Source organism: Gracilinanus agilis, chromosome 6 (genome assembly GCF_016433145.1).
Source record: "Gracilinanus agilis isolate LMUSP501 chromosome 6, AgileGrace, whole genome shotgun sequence".
NCBI lineage: Eukaryota > Metazoa > Chordata > Mammalia > Didelphimorphia > Didelphidae > Gracilinanus > Gracilinanus agilis.
The window spans coordinates 18,014,619-18,035,400 of NC_058135.1; the positions used below are offsets into that span (position 1 = coordinate 18,014,619).

Consider the following 20,782-nt stretch of genomic DNA (forward strand, 5'->3'; position numbering starts at 1 on the left):
AGTCTCTGATGATGTAGCCTTTCTCCTTACCAAAGCCAATCTCTTCATGTACTCTTAATCTTAACTCTTCCCCCTGTTTACAACAGATTTCCCTTCCTATCATTCTCATTTTGGTCTTTTCTTCTCTACAGTCTCTCCTTCTCTGTTGCCTACAAGCATAACCCATGGAGGAACCTTCCCCTCCATTTGCAGAGGCAAGCAAAGTACCAAGTAAAGGTGAAACCCTTTCCCTCCTCCCCATCACTTCATTGACCCTGGCCATGCTAAATCAATCTCAAATCATTTTCTTTGATGCTTAATGACAAACCAAAGTAAAAGATAAGCAAGTAGGCTTTTTGTCTCATGTCTATCACCTCTAAATCTGATTCAATAAATTATGTTGCTAAAATAAAAGATGCATTAAAATTTTCATCAAAAGGCATCATCAAGATTTGGCTGAGCCCTTTTCCCAACCCTGCTCTATAATTGTTGTCCCATTTTATACACTAATGACAATTATCCATTTTTGCAAGTAGTTTGCCTTCAAGAAAATAATTGAATTCATGGTCCATTTGCTCATCAAGCGTGTTCTCATCTTACTTTCTCAAACTATTTTTGTATTCAGCATTAATTAATTAACTTGGAGGCAGAAGGATCTCAAGAAAAAAGTAAAAGCCCCATAACTTGGATTTAAATGACAATTTTGACAGATTAAATCTGCAATGGAAAAAATCTGTCATTTTTTCCATTAAGAAGTTCCCATTTTTTATCTTAATTCTCCCTAAAGTTCTATAGTGTTTCATTAAGAAAACAAGAAAAAAAGTTGGGCTTCAAATTTCATCATGGAGTCTAAGCATTTAGTAGAATAAATTATTGCTAACCAACAACTTTGATAAAGATGCCTCTATCCACAAAATAGAATTAAGCTGATTTGGGTTAATGGTCTTAAAGAGAATATTCAAGAGAAAAATTTTAAATATGTTTTTATGGATTTTCTGTTGTTTACATCACCATGATTTGCTCCATTATCCCTTCCCTTCCCCTGCTTAGAGAGCCATCCCATATAACAAAGAATACTTTTAAAGACAAAAAAAAAGAGAGGAAGGGTTAAGAGGAAAAAATGAATACATCAAAAAAATCTATAAATATGTGAAATGTGCTCACTCATGGACCTCTTCCCTCTACAAAGGGACTCAGTGAGAGTATGTTCTTATAGTTCTTCTTTGGTATTGTGCTAATTCTTTGTAACTTTGTAGCATTTACTTTAGCTATTTTTGATAGCTGTTCTCTCCAATTTATGTAATTACTATGTACTTACTTTACTCTGAATCAATTTATATAGATCTTTCCATACTTTAATATATTCTTCACATTAATTATTTCTTATGGCACAGTAATATCCCATTATATTCATGTGCCACAATTTGTTGAATATCCCCTAACTGATGGACATCAACTTTATTTCTAATTCTTTGCTATCACAAAAAAGTGCTGCTATAAATACATGGGTGTATATAGAGATTTTAGGGTATAAGTATAAGAGTGGAATCTGTTCCAAAGTGACACTTAAGTCACTTTATTTGAATAATTCCAAGTTGCTTTCCAAAATGATTCTACTGATTCACACTTCCATCAACAATATACTAGTGTGCCTATCTTTCCATAATCCCTCTGACACTGACTATTCTCATATGTTCTCATCTTTGATAATTTGCTGAGTGTAAGGTAAAATCTCAGAGTTCTTTTGATCTTCATTTCTCATATTATTAGTAATTTGGAGCATTCTTTCATATGGTTCTGAATAGTTTGCAATTCTTTTGAAAACTTCATTCACAGCCATATGTACACATATGTTTATATATGAGCATGTGTACATATATGGGTGCTATATATTACACATGAGCCATATTGGGGATCTGTTTCTGGCCTCTTTCCATTTCCTGCTTAGTAAAAATAAGTTGCATCTTTGATACCATCTTTTCCCATTCAACCACTTCCCTTTTTATTCTAGATACATTAATTTTGTTTGTACAAGAGCATTTCAATTCCATGAATTCATTTTTTTTTTAAATCAGCAAACTGTGCCCAAATCCCACCAGGAAGTAGAGTCTGAAACACACTAAATATCCTTAATTCTAATGACTTCACCAATTAACACTGTAACTACTAGCATTTATTTCAAGTACCACCATCACCCTTTCACCTAGCTTGTATCCCCAAATATTTTCAGAGTGAACGTTCAAGGAAAATCTAAACTTGGGTTTTTTTTATTTATTTTCAATCCTTTGCTTCTTCTCAGTGGTGGTGATAAATAATATTTTATTTGAAATGAGTATATTCCTTTCATTTCCCCATCAACTATACTGGGGAGCATCCAAGCCATCATCTACCTCCTGATTAACATCAAGAAGATATATATTAGCTTACAGCTTCACTTGTCAAGACTAAAAGGCATTGGGTGAGATTGTCTATCTTTGTTCTTCATTCCTAAAAGAACATACAAGTCAATTTTCTCTATTGGTGATAATATAGGATGAGATAGTAGATTCCCTATTAACCACAGTGGACCTACAGGTGAAAATACTTCACAAATCTGAATTTATAGACATGATTTTAAAGGCAAAGGATATTGCAATAAAAATATCAGTTCCTAGAAATCTGGCTTTCTCTTTGCCTATTCTGTGCTATAACACCTCTATGTCATTCTCTTTTTTCTCTTCCTCCTCTTCTTCTTCTTATTTTATCTCCTCCTGACTCTAAGAGACAGCTAGGTGGATCAATGGATAGAAAGCTAGACATCAGTCAGGAAGTCCTGAGTTCAAATTTGACTTCAGAAACTTTCTAGCTATGTGATCCTTGGGCAAGTCACTTAACATGTCTGTCTCAGTTTCCTCAAGTATAAAATGAAGATAATAGCACCTACCTTCCATGATTAATGTGATATTCAGATGAGGCAATATTTATAAAGGACTTAACACAGTGCCTGGCACACTTAATAAAGATTTATTTCCTTTCTTTACTTCTTCTGCTCCTCTTCTTCCTTCTCTTCTCTTCCTATATTTTTGCTTTCTTTTCTTGTGGTAGTGATTTTTAAAATAAGGCTCCTTGGAAGATTCAGATTTTATACATATGTTCTAAGAAATTTGGTTTATAAGTAATAACATTTTGCTTTCAATGACAATGTTCAGAAAACAAAAATCCTTTCCTGTTACTTGATTCTTGTAGGCACAGAAGGAGCAGTATTTGGACACTCTGTGGAAACACCTCATATCAGAGCAGAACCCTCACAAGACCTCAAGTAAGTGCTGGTTCTAGCATGATTAGAGATTTCTTTTCCCTGAACATTTTTAAAACGTGAGGTGCTGCTACATAAAACACAATCTATGCTCCCAGGAACCAAGGAACAATCTTCGAAAGGGAGCATGGAGGTGTGCACAAAGCACTCATTCCCAACTATTTTGTTAAATTTTAACATTTTTGAGCTTTCTTTTCCTTTTCTTTTGTTGTGTGCTATTTATTTTTTTCTAGTGTTTCTTCATAATCCAAGCAAAGAAGGTTGCAGGATGGAGGAATATGGCGAAGGGGAGAAGACAGCTGGATTAAAGCAACTCTTAGGTATAGATCTTGTACAGTGAACAATATTTGGCCTTAGCATGATATTGCAGAGAGCCATTCATCATCTCAAAATCAAAAGTCTCAATGGGAAACCATCTGGAAATTTAAAAGTGATCTTGAACCCTGGACAGGGCATAGTTGCTTCTTTGTTGAGACTGGTATTTTCTATGATGAGGTCCATGTAAAGAAAGATGAATAAAACAGTCCTTTTACTTTTCTGCCCAATATTCATCATTGACATCCTCAAGACCATTACAGTTGGCCAAATGGGGATCCCAATAGTCCCACATTCCCTTCCACAACCTAACTCCTTGAGTCATTTAATTTTCCAAATACCATGCATCCTGATCTTTTCCTTTAAGCCAAGTGTGGGCCTTCTGCCTGGCCCATACCCAGTGAATGGCGGAAGGCACACACTGATCAGCTAATTCAATGAGTTGCCCATCAGTTGACACATCAGTCTGGCCCAGGTACGTTTTTTGATCCATCTGTTATTGCCTGTAAGAATTGATAGCTTCCTCTCTTTAGAGTAAATTTCATCAACAATGGCCTTCCTTTTCTGGGATCTGATGACATCCACAATGTGTCACTGATAAAGAGGAGCATGGAGAGGGCCACACCATCTATCAGAAACATCACTACCATTTATGCCATTTCAATTTAACAAGCATTTAAGAAGTGTGTTCTAGGCACCGGATGAGGGACTGGCCATGTTTATTGCTCAGAGAAACCATGAGGATTTAGTGGAAAGAAAGTGGCCTCCAAGTCAGGAAGTTCTAGGTTCAAATCCTGCCTTTGATACACAGTATCTGTGTGACCCTGGGCAAGTCACTTCATCATTTGTTTCCTAGGCATCCCTCATACAACCCTAAATTCCTGCAGATGCTAATCTGCTGTGAGAGAGGGTGTTTTTCACCTGAGGCTGTCCATATTCATGAAAACTCAGGATTTTAAAGGCACTACAGATACAATTAGGTTTCAGGGTTTTAGTTGGTTTGGGTTGTTTCTGTATTTTTAAATTGTACATGAATTTTTCCCAGATTAGAATAGGCAGTGGATAATAAAGGGTTGCAGTCCCTGCCCTCAAGGAGCTTATATTTTCCTAGAGAAAGATAGTGCATATATAGAGTGAAAAAGAGTGCTAGTGAGGAAGGAAATGAGGAAAAGCCTCCTTTGTGCCAGCAGAGGAAGTACGGGAATCTATGAAGCAGAAGAAAAGAAGTCTACTTACCCAAGCTACTAGGTGAAGAACTCGTTATTTGACAAAAAATTTCTGGGAAAACTGTACAACAATATAACAGAAAGTAGGCATAGATCAACATCTCATACCATACACCAAGATAAGTTCAAGATGGATACTTGATTTAGAAAGAAAAGGAATACCATAAATAAATATAGGGATATCATGGAAAAGTTTATCTGTCAGACTTATGGATAAGGGAAGAATTCATGACCAAACAAGACAGAGAACATTACAAAAAATGAAATGGATAACTTTGATTACATTAAATTAAAAAGTTTCTATACAAACAAAACCAATTCAAGCAAGTTTAAAAGGGAAACAACAAATTGAAAAAAAAAAAAAACTTTTATATCAAGCATCTCTGGCAAAGGCCTCATTCCTCAAATAGGTAGAGAACTGAGCCAAATTTATTAGAATATAAAACATTCCCCAGTTGATAAATGTCAAAGGATATGAACAGACAGTTCTCGGGGAAGAAATTAAAACTATCTATAGTCATATGAGGAAACGTTCCAAATCACTACTGATTAGAGAAATGCAAATTAAAACAACTCTCACCTATCAGTGACAAATATGACCAAAAAAGAAAATAATAAATAGTGGAGGGAGTGTAGGAAAATTAGGACACTAATGAACTGTTGGTGGAACTGTGAACTGATATAACTATTCTGGAGAGTAATCTGAAACGATACTCAAATAGCCATCAAATTATGCATATACCCAGCAATACCACCCCTGGGTCTGTATCTCAGAGAGATCAGAGATAGGGGGAAAGGACCTGCTTGTACAAAAATAGTTTTAGCAACTCTTTTTGTAGTGGCAAAGAATTGGAAACTGAAGGGTTGTCTGTCACTTGGGTAAATGCCAAAAAACTTGTAGTATATGGCTGTAATGGAAGACTATTGCACCATAAGAAATGATGACCAAGATGAGTTTGGAAAAAACCTGGAAAGACACATAAAATGATAGGAAGTGAACTGAGCAGAACCAGGAGAACACTGTATACAGTAATAGAAATATTATGCGATGATCAACTGTAAAGAACTAAACTATTATCAGCAAAACAAAGTTCCAAGATAACCCCAAGGGACTCATGATAAAAAAAAAAATCTATCCACAGCCAAAGAAAGGAAGTGTTGGAATTCAATTGCATACCAAAGCATACCATCCTTCACTTTATTTACTTCAGGATTTTTTAAAAATCTTTACCTTCCATCTTAGAATCAGTTCCAGGGCAGAAGAGCAGTAAGGGTTTGACAATGGGAGTTAAATGACTTACCCAGGGTCACATAACTAGGAAGTGTCAGGTATCAACCAGATATCTATCTAGAACTTCCCATCTCTAGATCTGGCTTTCAAACCAATGAGCCACTTTAGCCACCCTTCTCCAGGAGTTTTTTTTTATTGTACATGTGATATATATTTTCAGTCATAACAGAACATAAAAGCACTGATAAAACCTATATCAGACTATACACCATCTGAGAGAGGGAGAGAGAGAATCTGAATTACAAAATGTCAGTAAACAATTGTCAAATATGTATAATTAAAAAAAATAAAATTTAATTTAAAAAAGGAGGGAAATGGAAGGAAATAAGATGCATCAGAAAGGTAAAATTGGAGCTAGATTGTGAAATACTTTAACATCCAAACAGAGGAGTTTGGATTTAATCCTAAAGTCAGGTGGAGGCCACTGAAGCTTTTAGAGCAAGAGAGCAGTAGAATTGGAATTGCACTTTGAAGAATATCAATTTGGAAACTGTCCGAGAAATAGATGGAAGAGGCTTGAAAGAGGAGACTTTGTGTAATAATCAGGGTCAATAGGGATAATGGCTTTAATTGGAGGGGTGGATGTAAGAGTGGAGAGAAGGAGCTATAGGAGAGAGAATATGGAAGTAGAATCATTAAAGCTTGGCTATTGGCTATTGGTTGAAAGTTAGAGACAAGGGAGAGTGAAAGTTCAAAAAGAAGAAAAGTTGTGAGGCCAAGAAAGTATAGGAGTGCACTCAAAAAAATGGGGAAGGGATGAAAAGAGGTGGGGAAGAAGAGGATATGAGTCCTTTTTCTGGACAGATTGAGTGTAAGGAACCTAGCAACAGAGTGTAGAAGCCAGCCCAAACCTACTGGCAAGAGTCAATTGACTATCATGAGTATTTACCACTCAGAAATGAACCAGAACTGAAACCATGAGGCTTAATAATAAACCTGTATTAAGACCTTTCTGCTCACAAAAAGAGGGACATCAAATTAAAATAACCTTTGTCAGTGGGTATTCAATTATAGTTCACCCTTAAATAAAATTAATGATCATGCACTCTAACGATCTATGGTTTTCCCTTCAGTTATAGAATGATCCCAGTGGTCAGTCAGTTAAATAAACATTTATTAAGCAGTAACTACATGCCAGGCTCCATGCTAAATGCTAGGGATACAAAGAAAGGCCTCCCCCCCAAAAGCAATGTCTGTCCTTGAAGAACTCACAGAATAAATAGAAAATTATCAACAGAAAAAAGACAGTAAAATGAAAAGGGATTGGGAGGTCTTCCCTGTGAGAAAATACTGTTAACAGCAAACTCCCTCCCTCTGATTGACCAATGGCTCATAAATGAATTTAGGAACTCCCAACAGCAGAGGTAAACACCAAAGTTAGAAATAGCAATTATCAAGATTGCTAGTCACTATCATGTGCTAAGGAAAGACAACAGAGAAAGAAAAATGCAGCCGGGAACTCAAGTTCCAGTCTTACTTTCCTTTCTTGATGCCTTGTGACTATGACATGTAAAGGAGAGAAAGTGCTAAAAGAGTCCCAAAGTAAGAGGAGACCTCTCCTCTCCCGTGGATCTTTGAAGCATTGTTAGTCACTGAAGACCAATATCAGGCTTTCTATAACATCCCTTCACAGCACATTTCCCCAATCAAGGAGCCAAAGCCTGAGTCTGATGCCATGGGAAAGACCCCAGGCCAGCAAACTGACCCTACTTAATCCTTCTATATTGGTGATTGGAATCTTTCATGCAAATAATGCCCATTTTAGAATGATCCTTTTTCTAATATATCTGTATTAATTTTTTGTACATTTAGCATATCAGACCCTTATCAGAGACACCTGATGCAAGAATTTTTTCCATTTGAAAAGTTTCTTTCTCACCAATATCATATTTATTTAGTTCATATAAGTACCATTTAAATTTATTTCATCAGAATTAACTGTTGTGATAGTCTCAATCTCTTGACTAGTTAAGAGCTTTCCCTCTAGGAAAAGCTGTGAAAAGTACTAGGTCTATTTCTTTTCCAGCTGTTTGGTACTGTAACCTTGAATATTCAAGATGTATATCCATTTTGAATTTATTATAGTAGAGGGTGTTAAAACAGGAGCTAGAATTTTTAAAAAAACAGGAAGAAGATGGTCAAAAGGGTCAATGATATAGGGAATAAATTAAAATAGCATTCAATAATGTGTCAATCACCATGCCAAATGCTTTTTCACATAAACAGAAAAAGAGAAACATTTTCTGCTCTCAAGAAACTTATACTGTATTTTAGGGTGGGGAACAGATGGCAAGATCAGGGGTCCTTAGATCACCAGTGACAAGATGCTACAAGACATATACACAGGGAAGATGATAAGCTCGAGAGGGTATTAGGAGGCAGTAATGGGGCAAATGGTAATTCTCATCTTTTTCCAACTCACCAGAAGAAATAGAGTTAGTTATGTCCAATAGTTCAAGGGCATGGGGGTTATTCCCCAATTATGAATACTCACACCTGTTTGTAGTCTTAAAGAGATTAACGAAAGAAGGTCTAATTGGAGGACAAATATACTCAAGGAGATGAGAGTGAATGGAACCAATGGTGCATGTAAAGAACTAATTCCTGGCAAAAAGAAATGCTTCTTCATGAATGAAAAAAAGATTGGAGAATAATGTTAGTTGGCCAAAGAGTGGATTGAGAGTTACATAGGGCAAGATTTGAGAGGGATATCACTTTGCATTTTTTGCATTTGTCTTTTATATTTATTAAGTTTCAATTCACTCTCTGGAAGGCATTGCCATGGAGACTTAGGACTTAGAATGTAACTATAGCAACTGAAAGATGTTATTTACCCAGAGTTTTCAAATACCCATGATATTGAGCTTAGGGCTGAATGAGGACCATAGGGAGAGGCACAAAGGTGTGGAGGTCCATTCTGTCAACCACTCAAAATAGTGAGGTTGATGGGGAGGGCAGTCAGGGTGATGATGTTCTGTGTTTCCAGGACTCCCAGGAGTAAAAAGTCATTCTACATACATGAATAAAAAGGTTTAGCAGTCTATATCATCAACACAAGTAGCCAAAGTAGTACATTTTATAGCTAATGAGATGAAACCCAAGACCCAACACCCTCCTATCCGTTTAGAGCAGGGGAATAGCTCTCTGCTAATGGTCCAAACTATTCACATCTTGTTTCCCCTCCTTCCTGCAGAGAAGGAGGTTTTAGAGAGAGTAAAAGAAAAAGGAATCTGTTCTGTTGCCTATCCATGGCGAGAAGGAACCGGAGGTACAATATCTGAATGTGATTATCTCCTGAATATTGAGAGGGAAAGCCCTAAGGCAAAGTAAGCCCAGAAAAAAACCAAGCTGAATGGGGAATTGACCCTAGGTCTACTCATCTTTAGCATGACTGCAGCTAGCCATTGAGCTTAGAGGGAATTTTTAGTACCAAACCGAGATCCTAAATGAGGCTTCTACTAAACCTGGTTCTACATTATACTGTATTATCTTAGAGATGAACAAGTTTACATTTGCTTTATCTGTGTGCCTGTTGCCTCCCTACCCAAACAGTCCCTAAATTCATCCCCTTTCAACTGTGAGATAGTAAGATACTCTGAAAAATGAAAAGGAGTAAACTAGTTCATAGTCTAGACATAGCACAGCCCCTTTAGCCATCTCCAAGTGCTCCCTACTTCCCAAGCTGATCTTTTCATAATAATATTCTCTCAGTGGTCTGGTATAGTCACAGAGCACTATGATCTCAAAAGGCTCACTACTAGAGACAAATCTTCAAAAGATGATCAGAGGCAGTTAGTGACAATCACTAGGCCATTACCCATTACCCATAATGACTTCCCAGCAAGAAGATGTCAACAAGAAGCAACATGATGAATGGAGGAGAAGTGATGGAAATCCAGGGTGCTTCACCAATGAAATGCCCAGAAGAACCTAAAGAACATACCAGACCTAGATATAAATCAATCCCCATAGTTCAATGGTTTGCCAGAAGGATGTACACAGGTTGACAAGTCAGAGAGGGCCATGGTCTTAACCATCTTGATGAAGACCATGATGATGAAATCATAGATCAGCGAAATAGAGAAAAATAAAGCATTGGGATGTATGAGTGCTTTGTTCTGCACTCAATGTCTCTGCTCTCTACTTTTTCAGGTGAGGCAATGGAAAATTGCTTGATGACTGTTTTTTGCCTGAGTGATAAATGTGAAGTAACAGAAATATCTAGGAATTTCTAGCACATTTTTTAAATATCTCAGTGATGAGTTTGCAAAAATTTTGTCAAATCCTCTTATGACATATGAATTCAGCAAGACCCTTTCACTCATATCAAAGCCCAGCTGCAACCTATTTGATGTCTGACCAAATTGTAGCCATCCATTAAATAAAGGAATTGGCACTTGTTCTTGCTTCTAGTCACTGAATTGCTTTTCCTAGAATTATAAAATATACACACCATTTTCAACTAGCAACACATTCTAATTAAATATTCATTTCAATTAGGTCTGGCAGGTCTAAATTAAATGCTGCGTGAATTATAAGATCATCCACAAACAGGTAATTACGCTTAATTCTAGGAGTAATTAACACCTGGGGAACATTTCAGTAGTTCCCAGACACAGTTTTGGGGTGCCTAAGGAGATAACCCAATGAAAAATAAGAGTGAACAATGTCAGTCCAGTTTCAGCTTCTTGGGGATGCCCAGATATGGAATCAACAAAATACTCAATCTCTTTGGTTGGTAAACTATGAAAGGAAATGAAGTGATTTCCTGCGTCATGTTTCTTTACTTCTTTCCCTTTGAGTCTTTAAGATCTTTCTGGATGCCAAGAAGGAACAGGGCTCTGAAGAGCCAATTGGTGATGGTGTTATTGTCTACCAGACAAAACTCAAGATATTGCAGGTTTGGTCATAGAAGTGCCAGGCAGAGGAAATCGATGGACCTGTGCACTAATATTTTAGCAGCAAAGGTACCATGTTCAGGGACCAAGTGTCATCTTCAGTGATCCAGGATTACAATGGAAGGGAAAGAGATATATGCTAGAAGAAGAGAGAATGTTGATTTCTTCTTCATATATTTTCTCTTTTCTTTCTCCTTTCCCCTTTCCTTCTTCCAGTCTCTATGCTTTCTTTCTTTCAAATTTTTCACTAATATATTTGAAGACATTTTCAAACCAGCCTCTACTGAACATAATACTGAACTTAATAATCACAGTCTTTTTCATCTTTCATGAGAGAACTAATTGTCCATCATCCTTGAAGTTCCAAATTTAGATCTTCTCTGAGACCCCAGCATTCGTGGGAAGAGCTAGGCTACAGTTTCTAGAAGGGTACATGAGAACTCTGAAAAAATCTGCAAGTTCACCAATTTTTGACTGCATGCGAGTAATTTTCAAATATTAATGACTTTCATGAAATCTAAGTCTACTGTTTTTAAAGAAAAGATTCTGTGTTGGGGGATACACACAGGAAAGTATGAGATAATTCATTTCTGACCTACATACAGATAACACATAAACCACTGAATGAAATAAATATCCCCTGACCTATTTTCAGAATGGAAAAATGAATGGAAATAAAGAGGAAATTGTTGCCTAAAATGGGGAATGAAAGCCAGAGAATTGACAATAATCAATGAAGAGTTTTGAAAGCAGCTACCGATAATAAAACATTTGTGCCAAAATTTCCCCTTTTCTCATTAGAAGAACAGATATTTATTTTATTTCCAGTTCCATCAGAGAATAAATTCTTTTTAATTTCTCATAGCTTTCTCATTTATTATAATAGCTGACATCTAGATAACATATTAAACATGTGACCCCCACACACACAACTCTGTGAGGTAGAGAAAGGTGTCTATCATATTCCTATTTGGCAGATGAGGGAATTGAAGTTGAGGAGGATAAGTGACTTCCCAAGGGTAACCCCACCTAGTCAATGTTGAATGCAGGATTGCAACCCAGTTCTTTCTTGGCTACAGGTCTGTCTCCTTTCCCACTGCACCAGGGGTGCCTCTCATTCACCTTATGCTTGTTGATTAATGATTGTTTTGTTTTTAATTTCTTAGACTTGAATCTCCAACTAGATCTTTGATAATGGAAGCACCCAGAGGGGTCCAAGTGAGTGCAGCTGCAGGAGACTTCAAGGCCACCTGCAGGAAAGAACTTCATTTACAATCCACAGAGGGGGAGGTGAGTAAGGACAGGGCAATGAAACATTCTTATCAACACTCTATCATAGAAAACCTGGTGCCACTTGGAAAACTCTGCCCATACTTTTTTGGGGGGTTACCCCAAAATATATATGTGTACAAGTCCTCATAAAAGTCCTGTGTGGTCAGTGCTATGAACATCTCCATTTTACAGATGAAGAAACTGAGTATGGCCTCTTATTATCACTAGGACTGAAGGAAAGTGTAGGTTTTTTTTTATTTTCAACTGGAAGCAAGGATTGATCATTTGATCATAAGAAGTAGAAGTCAAGTTGGATGGGACAAATTAGGAAAATTTTGAGCCCTTTGGAGAAGAGGGTCTCAGAGTATACAGAGGGGCACCAGTGACACTGGCCAGCTGAATACAAGAGAAGCATGTGACCACCCCAGACTGAATGTCATCATGAGCAGTTGTGACCTTATGTAACTCACTGATCCATTTAATAATTGACCTGAGTGGCAGAATTGGCTGCTCCTCTGGGACCAGATGAATTTCTCTTTTCCCTTCCTCTGTCTCCTTTGTCCCACCATTGCCTGGTGAACTAGTATCACATTCATTTAAGTCTTCTTTATTTACTTTCTATGCTTTTATAATATTGTTCTTACCTCCAGATAAATATAATTTGATTTCTGTTTCATTTTGAGTGTGACCAAATGATTAGGCTACAGTATGGGAAAAGATAAAGGGGAGGAAGCTCTGAATAAATATCTTTTGTTGTTATTCAGTCATATCTGATTTTTTGTGACTCTGTGGACCATAATGGAATGATTTACCATTTACTTCTCCAGTGGAGTAAGGCAAAGGGGTTGAGTGACTTGCCCAGGGTTACATAGCTAGTAAGTATCTGAGACTAGATTTTTAACTCAGGTCTTCCTGACTCCAGGCATAGCACTCTATCCACTGAGCCACCTAGCTAACTTTTATCCCTAGATATACATATCTAAAAACCTCTCTCTCTCTTTCTCTCTATCTGTCTTTCTCTGTCTCTCTATCTCTCTCTCTCTTTATCTCTCTAGGTATCTCTCTTTCTCTCTCTCTTTCTTCCCTCTCCCTCTCTCTCTTCTTGTGTCTCTCTTTCTTTCTCCCTCCCCTTCCCCTAAGAGGAGCCCTTTCACTTTAGGACAGTACCAATAGTTCCATTGTCAAATATAACTCTCTTTTCACTCTTTCCCTCCCTTTAGTCTTCTCTTTCCCTCCCTTTAGTCTTCTCTTCTTCAGAGATGTTACCAAAAAGACCAGGAAAAGAGAGGATAAGCAATACCAAAGTAATGCCTGAGTAGAGGAATAAGAGGATGGATTTAATAACTGATGTGAAGTTAGGGAGAAAAAGATGCAACAACTGAATTGCCATAGTGGGTGTTAGACAAAGAAGCCTCTAGCGTGACAGCAATGTTGTGGACACAGAAGGACAGGACCGGGGAGCCCAAACAGAAACAGCAAAGTTCAGAAGAGAAATGGGTTCTGGGGGAAAAAAATAAGGCATTTTCCCCCAACACATTGAGTTTGAAATGCCTACAAAAAGTCCAATTTGATATGTCCAAAAAAGCATTTGGCGATATGAAAATTAAATTAATAATATACAGTAGGGATGAATATAGAGAACTATGAGCATTCTATACAGAGGTGAGGAAACCATGGAAATTGATAAGATCACTAAAAAGAAGAAATTAGGAGGACCTAGTATAGAGCTATGAAGTAGACTCCCAGTTTGAGGGTGTAAAATAGATGATGATTCTGATGATTCATCTAAGGTCACTAAGGAGTAGATAAAAGAAGATCCTTGAGGAGGCAGCTGGGTAGCTCAGTGGATTGAGAGTCAGGCCTAGAGATGGGAGTTCCTAGGTTCAAATCCGGCCTCAGACACTTCCCAGTTGTGTGACCCTGGGCAAGTCACTTGACTCCCATTGCCTACCCTTACCACTCTTCCACCTATAAGTCAATACACAGAAGTTAAGGGTTTAAAATAAAAAAAAAATCTTTAAAAAAAAAAAAAAAAGAAGAAGATCCTTGAGAGAGGAATGTCAAGTAAAGTCTTTTAGTTTTAGTTTTTTAGAAAAGGGAAAATTAGTGTGTTTGTAGGCATCAGGAAAAATCCAGTAAATAGGGAGAGATTAAAGACTGAAGTGGTACAATGAGATGATTGTGGACAAGAGGGAAAAATGGGACTGGAGCAATGATATTAGAAGATCTGACTTTTAAATAGAGTAGAAGGATCTCAATAACATAGAGCAGTGCTGGCCAATGTTTTTGAAATTGTGTGCCCGAACTGCACTTTCAAGTTGCCTGTGAGCCCCCTGCATTACCCCAGAAAGAGGAGGGAAGAAATGCTCTCATTCAACTGCTGAGCAGAACGGCAGGACATGGGGAAAATGTCCACAGGCACTATGGAGGAGAAAGGAGCCCCTTTCCCATGCCAACACAGGCATAGAGCATTGCAGGAAGGCTCATTCATTTCATTCTTCTCTATAATGTATCTAGTTGTTGCTCATTCAATTTAGATATGGAGATTCAAATTTAGCCTGATATTCTAATACAGTCCTGACTAATGTCAAATGTAGATATGGAAAGATATGAGAAAGACACTCCAGAATACAGACAGGAGGCAGAATAAAGCATCCCAAGAAGTACTTCCTCTCTCAACCCTTCCCTACTCTATCACCGTCTCAAACACACATGGCGTTCAAGTCTCTTGAATCAGTTCTAGAATTTTGTAGTCCTCTTTTGTGGATTAGTGAGGGATAAATAGGCTTAAATTAAGAAGTGGTTTAGGGAAGTATATAGATAAACTCCTCCTTCTTGGCTCCCATTACAAATGGGAAAGCCTTATTTACATGCACCCTGATTTCATCAAAATAGCTTTTAGAATGTTTCTTTGTTCTCTTTTCCTTCCTAATTCAAACAAAAATTAAGCCCAGATAAAACATGCTGAGAGGTTAAGTGATTTATCCAAAACCAGATATGTAATCTGAATCAAGGGTCTCTGTCATTTTCTTTAGCTGGGATACTTTCATAATTACTATACACTCTTCACTCTTTCCACTGCATGGCAAATACTATCATCATAAGAGCTCTATAAATATTAAATGTCTCTGGTAAGAGATTAGGTTTAGTTATTTCCCCATGATATATATAAACCCAAACCACATGGTTGTTTGTTATGATGTCATAGGACCAAGTGCACAATACATGATGTGCGAAGATGAAATATTACAAGGAATCCATGATGATTGTCCCCTTAATAAGCTGAAGTTCACCTGTTCATGACTAAACAATATTTCAAAATTACAGCCACAATATTTTAGGGTACAAACTAAATATGTCAACATTTTCCATTGGCAGACAAATAATCTCTATGCCAATGAAAAAATAACTCTTTAGTCTGATGTAATCCAAATACAACTTGAGCTTTTTGCTGCTGATTAACATTTTATGTCATTCATTCTGATTTCTTAGGATTGTTATTTGTGTGTTATTTGAATTCCCAACTGGTTACAATAAGTTTTAGTTTGGTATTGTAGAAAATATATGTAAGGTAATGGGGTCACCAGGGATATTATAATAAACTAAGTAGTTTGTGGGAACACACTCTAGGATTTATGACAGACTGGACCAGGGTGAAGAGACCAGAGTTTACTGGATTCCCACAGGAATGGCAGTTGATCTTAACTGTCACTCAGCTTCCACTAGGCCAGAGACTAGAAACAGGCTAACAAGGTAAAAGGGAATTAACAACTTTAATTATGTTTGACTAAAAGGTGGGAAAGGGATTTCTATGCTTACAATCTAAAGGATAAAACCACAGGGCAATGGGAGGACTTATTCTACTCTTATCTAAGTGATCTAAACTAACAGGGACCAAGGAGCTATAAATGCCTCTGCTTCAGACCTGGAACCTGCCAGGCTTGAGTACAGCTAGGCTTTGTGGCTTTGGGATTCTCACTGCTATCCACTGATGATCTCTGGATGCCAGGAGTCAAGATGATCTCAGGTACCAGGTTGTGAGGGTTTTGCTTGAAGCACTGTCCTCCAGTTCTCAAACTTCTCCTCCTCCCTTGGCTCTATAGATTTTGTCCTTTTGCTAGATGCCACACCACACAGGATCCCAGGGGAAAATCAGAAAGCAGGGTGTCCTTTGCTCTGAGGTCACCCAGGCTGGCAACAGTTTTTGCCCACCACTAATGGAGTCCTCACTCAGGGCCAAGTCACCTCTTCCTGCTCCTTCATTCCAACCTGGAATTCCCAGCTCCAGCTCCTTCCTACTATGTACTTCCTAATCAATACCTAATCAAATCTTCCTCACAACAGTATTGAAAAGATGAGATTAAATCATAACATACCTTGGAGTTGCAATCATTTTTCCCATTCTGCCTCAGTGGTACTCTGTCAGTTTGATTGATCAGTACTTTGTTGTCCATATTCAAATACTTTTTTAAAAAGTCTTACCTTCTGTTCTAAAATTAATGCTGTGTATTGGTTCCAAGGCAAAAGAGTGATAAGGGCTAGGCAATGGAGGCTAAGTGACTTGCCCAGGGTCACACAACTAGGAAGTGTCTGAGTCCAAATTTGAACTGAAGACCTCCCACATCTAGACCTGGCTCTCAATCCACCAAGCTACCTCACTGCCCCCTCAAATATTCTTTACAGTTTCCTTGTATTATTTCCTGAAGATTTCTTTTATTCTCACATTATTATTGGAGACCTATGGTCCTTATATTCTCTTATCTGTATCCTATTTTAAAGTTCAGGTACTTTTATAAAATTCATGTATTCTCCTAGCATTGTTGTCTTTTGTTTATCTCCTCCCAAATGTTCTACTACTTCTGTATTTAGTATTCCAAATCTGTTGCTTTCTTTTTCAAGGTCTCTACTTTATTGAAAAGAAGGTCCCCTGTGTCTTCCAATTTCTTCTCTATGGTGCTTATGTTTGTCTTGTTATCTTGTAAATTCAATTTTAGCTACTATGTGTCTGGCATTTAATTTTTTCTGAAGTATTTGGGTTGTAGAAGTTTGCAAGAAACAACTATTCTGCTATGTTATGTATATATATATATATATATCATACATATGCAGTGTATATCTGTATACACTTACATGTATGTGAGTGTATGTGCAATATGATCACCCTAGCCATCCTTAAAATTCCCAATGAAAATGATAGCTTTTCTTTAGAGAATTCCCTAGTCCCATTACCCCCAGACCTTATCTAACACTGTTTGCAACTCTCTTATCATGCATCTCTTTCAGGCCATCACATGCCATCTTAGTTTCTGCCTTATCCCCTTACTAGGCTGTAAGCTTCATGAGGGAAGATACTGTCTCTTACTTAAGCACTAAATCTCCTCCTGAGCTTTACACTGGCATTGCACATCATGGACCTTAATAAATGATCATTAAATAGATAAATAGAAAAATTAAATGTGCTGGTCAGCAAAATGTCACCTAAATAATATATCTAGGAAAATGAAGCAAGGAGGGATTGTATATTTGGGAATAAATTAGTAACAATAAAAATTAGCATTTATATAACACATTCAAGTTTGCAAAGTATATCGAAATTGTTCTTTCACTTGATCATCACAATAACTAGAGAAGTCCTGTCTTGTTTTTACAGATGAGGAAACTGAGGCTAAGAGAAGTTAAATGACTTGTCCAGGTTCACACAACTAGTAAAGGTCAGAGGCTGGCTTTAAACTCAGGTCTCCCTGACTTATATCCACTGCACTAGCAATGGAGGTTAAGTGACTTGCCATTAAGGAGGTTAAGCATTAGGCTTATCTGGTTACAAATATACAGACATACGTGAATGCTTCAGAATTTTCTTTCATGAATGTTCCTATGTGGTAATTGATCTGGCTGCAATAGCAAATCAGTAATCAATGACACCCAAAATTCTGGTTGGGACAAAAACTGAATACCACTATGTCTTTCTGCCCCATTTACTGCCAGCAAGGTTCAAGGACTCTTGAGTCAACCTGGCACCATTTACATCTGGCTGTGACCCAAGGTGAGTCACTTAGCTCCTCAGCACTCTTAGAAATTCTTTAAGATCGAAAGTTTCAAAGGAGGTGCCAGCCCCCATTGACTCCTGAATGGTGTATTACACAAATAGATGTCCTGGCCCTGATTCAATCAAGGGTCTACTTGATCCCTATTTGTATGCCAGGGGATAAGAAGAAAGCCAGCTAGAGAGGACTGGCCACTCACCTTTCTTGATCTAATGCTTCTACGCCATTTTCTTTGATTATAGGACCATAGTGGTTAGAGCTAAAGGGATTCTAAACTTCCTAGTATCCAAAGCTCTTATTTTGCAGACAAAGAAACTAAAGCCCAGAGAGAATCCTAGGACTACAAGGGACCAAAATGGCCCCATTATCCAACTCATGCTTGGAGAAAAAATATTCTAAGCAATATGCCCATAAATGTTTAACCACAGTAGACTTGAAAACCTCTGGGGAGATGCTGTTACCTCTTGCAATTACCCGTTCCACTTTTGTATAGTTCTCATTGTTAGTGGCATCTTCTTTACAGAGAGCATAAGTGTGTCCCTCTGCAACTCACACCAATTGTCCCTACATCTGCTTTCCAAAATTAAGTCAAATGAGTTTTATACCTCTTCTATACAATGCTTTATCACGCACTTCAATAGATATTAATATGGCATGGTCTCAAGGCCTTCCATTGTGAGGGCACTTCCAGCTTAACAATGTTAAGGATACGCAGATATTATTAGCATTTATTTTTTTATGTATCCTTAATTTTCCTCTTGTATCCCTCTCCCTTCCCACTTCCAGAGATTTGTTCCTATATAAAAAATAACATTTTTTTCCTAAAGAGGAAAAAGAAAAAATTATCAAACTATAGAAAGAAATCTAAAACTATTTGCAATATTCCACACCCATCAACTTTCCAAATCTGCAAAGCAAAGAAAGAAGGTGTTTCCTCAGGTCTATGTTCCTTCTTTGTAATTTTGTAACATTCATTTTAGACTGTTTTATAGTTGTTCTTTCCATTTATGTTGTTGAAGTCTTTACCAAATATTTAATTTTCTTGACTCTTTATATCAGTTCACATAAGTTTTTACATACTTCTCTGTATTCATCTTATTTATTGTTTCCATCACATCATGTACTACAAATTTTTTTTAGTTAGCCCTCAATGAATCCTTTTTTTTCTCTTCTTTTCCTATCACAAAAAGCATTTCTTTAAATATTTTGGTGTCTATTAAGAATTTCTTTTAATCAATGACCTCTTAATGGCAAAAATTCTGGATTAAAGGACATTATAATAACTTTATTTGCATAACTCCTGATTGTTTTCCAAAATGATTATGTTAACCTATAGTTCTATCAACAATGGCCTGGGATGCTAGTCTTCCCACAATCCCTCCAATACTGAATATTCCCCATCTCTTATCATCTTTGCAAAATTTCTGAGCATAAAAAGTAACTTCAGAGATGTTTTGAAATGCATTTATCTTGTTTCTAGTGATTTGGAGTATTCGTATAGCTGATAATAAATAGGTTGCAATTCTTCCTTCAAGGATTGTGTTTCTATCCTATGACCACATATGTAATGGGACATAGTTTTTTGGTGAGAATTTCTTCTGGGTTGCCTTAACTGCTGTGGGATTTTTTTTATCCAGTTTTTCCAAAAATCAAATGTCCACATCTGACTATGCCCAGATTTCCTCCTCCTTTTAAAAAAAAAAAAAAAATTCAAGTTCTAATATGGACCGGTAAAGAGCAAGGAAGAGCTAGCAAGCAACTGACAAGTTCACTTGGTATCATTTGGTTGTCAAAAGAAGCCTTCCTCTAGCATGTCAAGAGGATGCCTTGTGATGAGCATAGGGAAGGACATAAACAAGGATCATAGAGGATGGACAGGTATTAGAACAAAGTTCTGAAGGATGCTACCATGTCCAGAAACATTAAACTCTGGTTTCTTTTCCTCCTAGATATTTTTAAATGCAGACACCATTCGTCTGGGAAATCTGCCTGTGGGCTCCTTTTCAGCTGCCCCACCAAGCTCCCCAGGACCTCAACAGACTGTGTATGAGCTCTGTGCCTGTCCCAATGGCAAACTGTACCTTTCCCCAGCCGGAGTGGGTTCTACGTGTCACTCCAGTAGCAGCATCTGCTTGTGGCACTGACACGCCCCTGATGGCACCTCACACCAGAATAGCCTTCCCTTCCAGGCCGTCTGCAACCCAGTTCTGCTCTGTCTGCCTCCCAAGGAGTCCCAGGCAGAGAGCCTCAGTCAAAGCTATTCAATAGGGAGACAACACCGAGGTTTTGGGGGACACTGTTGTCTTCAGCAGGAAATCCGGATCCTTCCTTCCCCCTGGGTGTCTTTGCTACATGGAGGCAAACACATGCTTTAAACTTTGGCAGGACCAGGATGGAAACTGCACGTACATACGTGATCCAGAGACATTCCCTCAGTATCCCATAGGGAGACACATCGGGAA

At 37.6% G+C, this 20,782-nt stretch overlaps 1 protein-coding gene across 1 annotated transcript in view; it reads left to right on the plus strand.

Annotated features, from left to right (window-relative positions):
- Positions 1-20,464, plus strand: part of SGCZ (sarcoglycan zeta) — a 126,962-nt gene extending 106,498 nt beyond the window's left edge. The window contains exons 5-7 of the mRNA XM_044680993.1: positions 3,205-3,277; positions 12,171-12,294; positions 20,270-20,464. Of these exons, the coding sequence (XP_044536928.1) occupies positions 3,205-3,277; positions 12,171-12,294; positions 20,270-20,464 (392 nt within the window). The remainder of the gene's footprint in view (positions 1-3,204; positions 3,278-12,170; positions 12,295-20,269) is intronic.
- Positions 20,465-20,782: the final 318 nt, after the last annotated feature.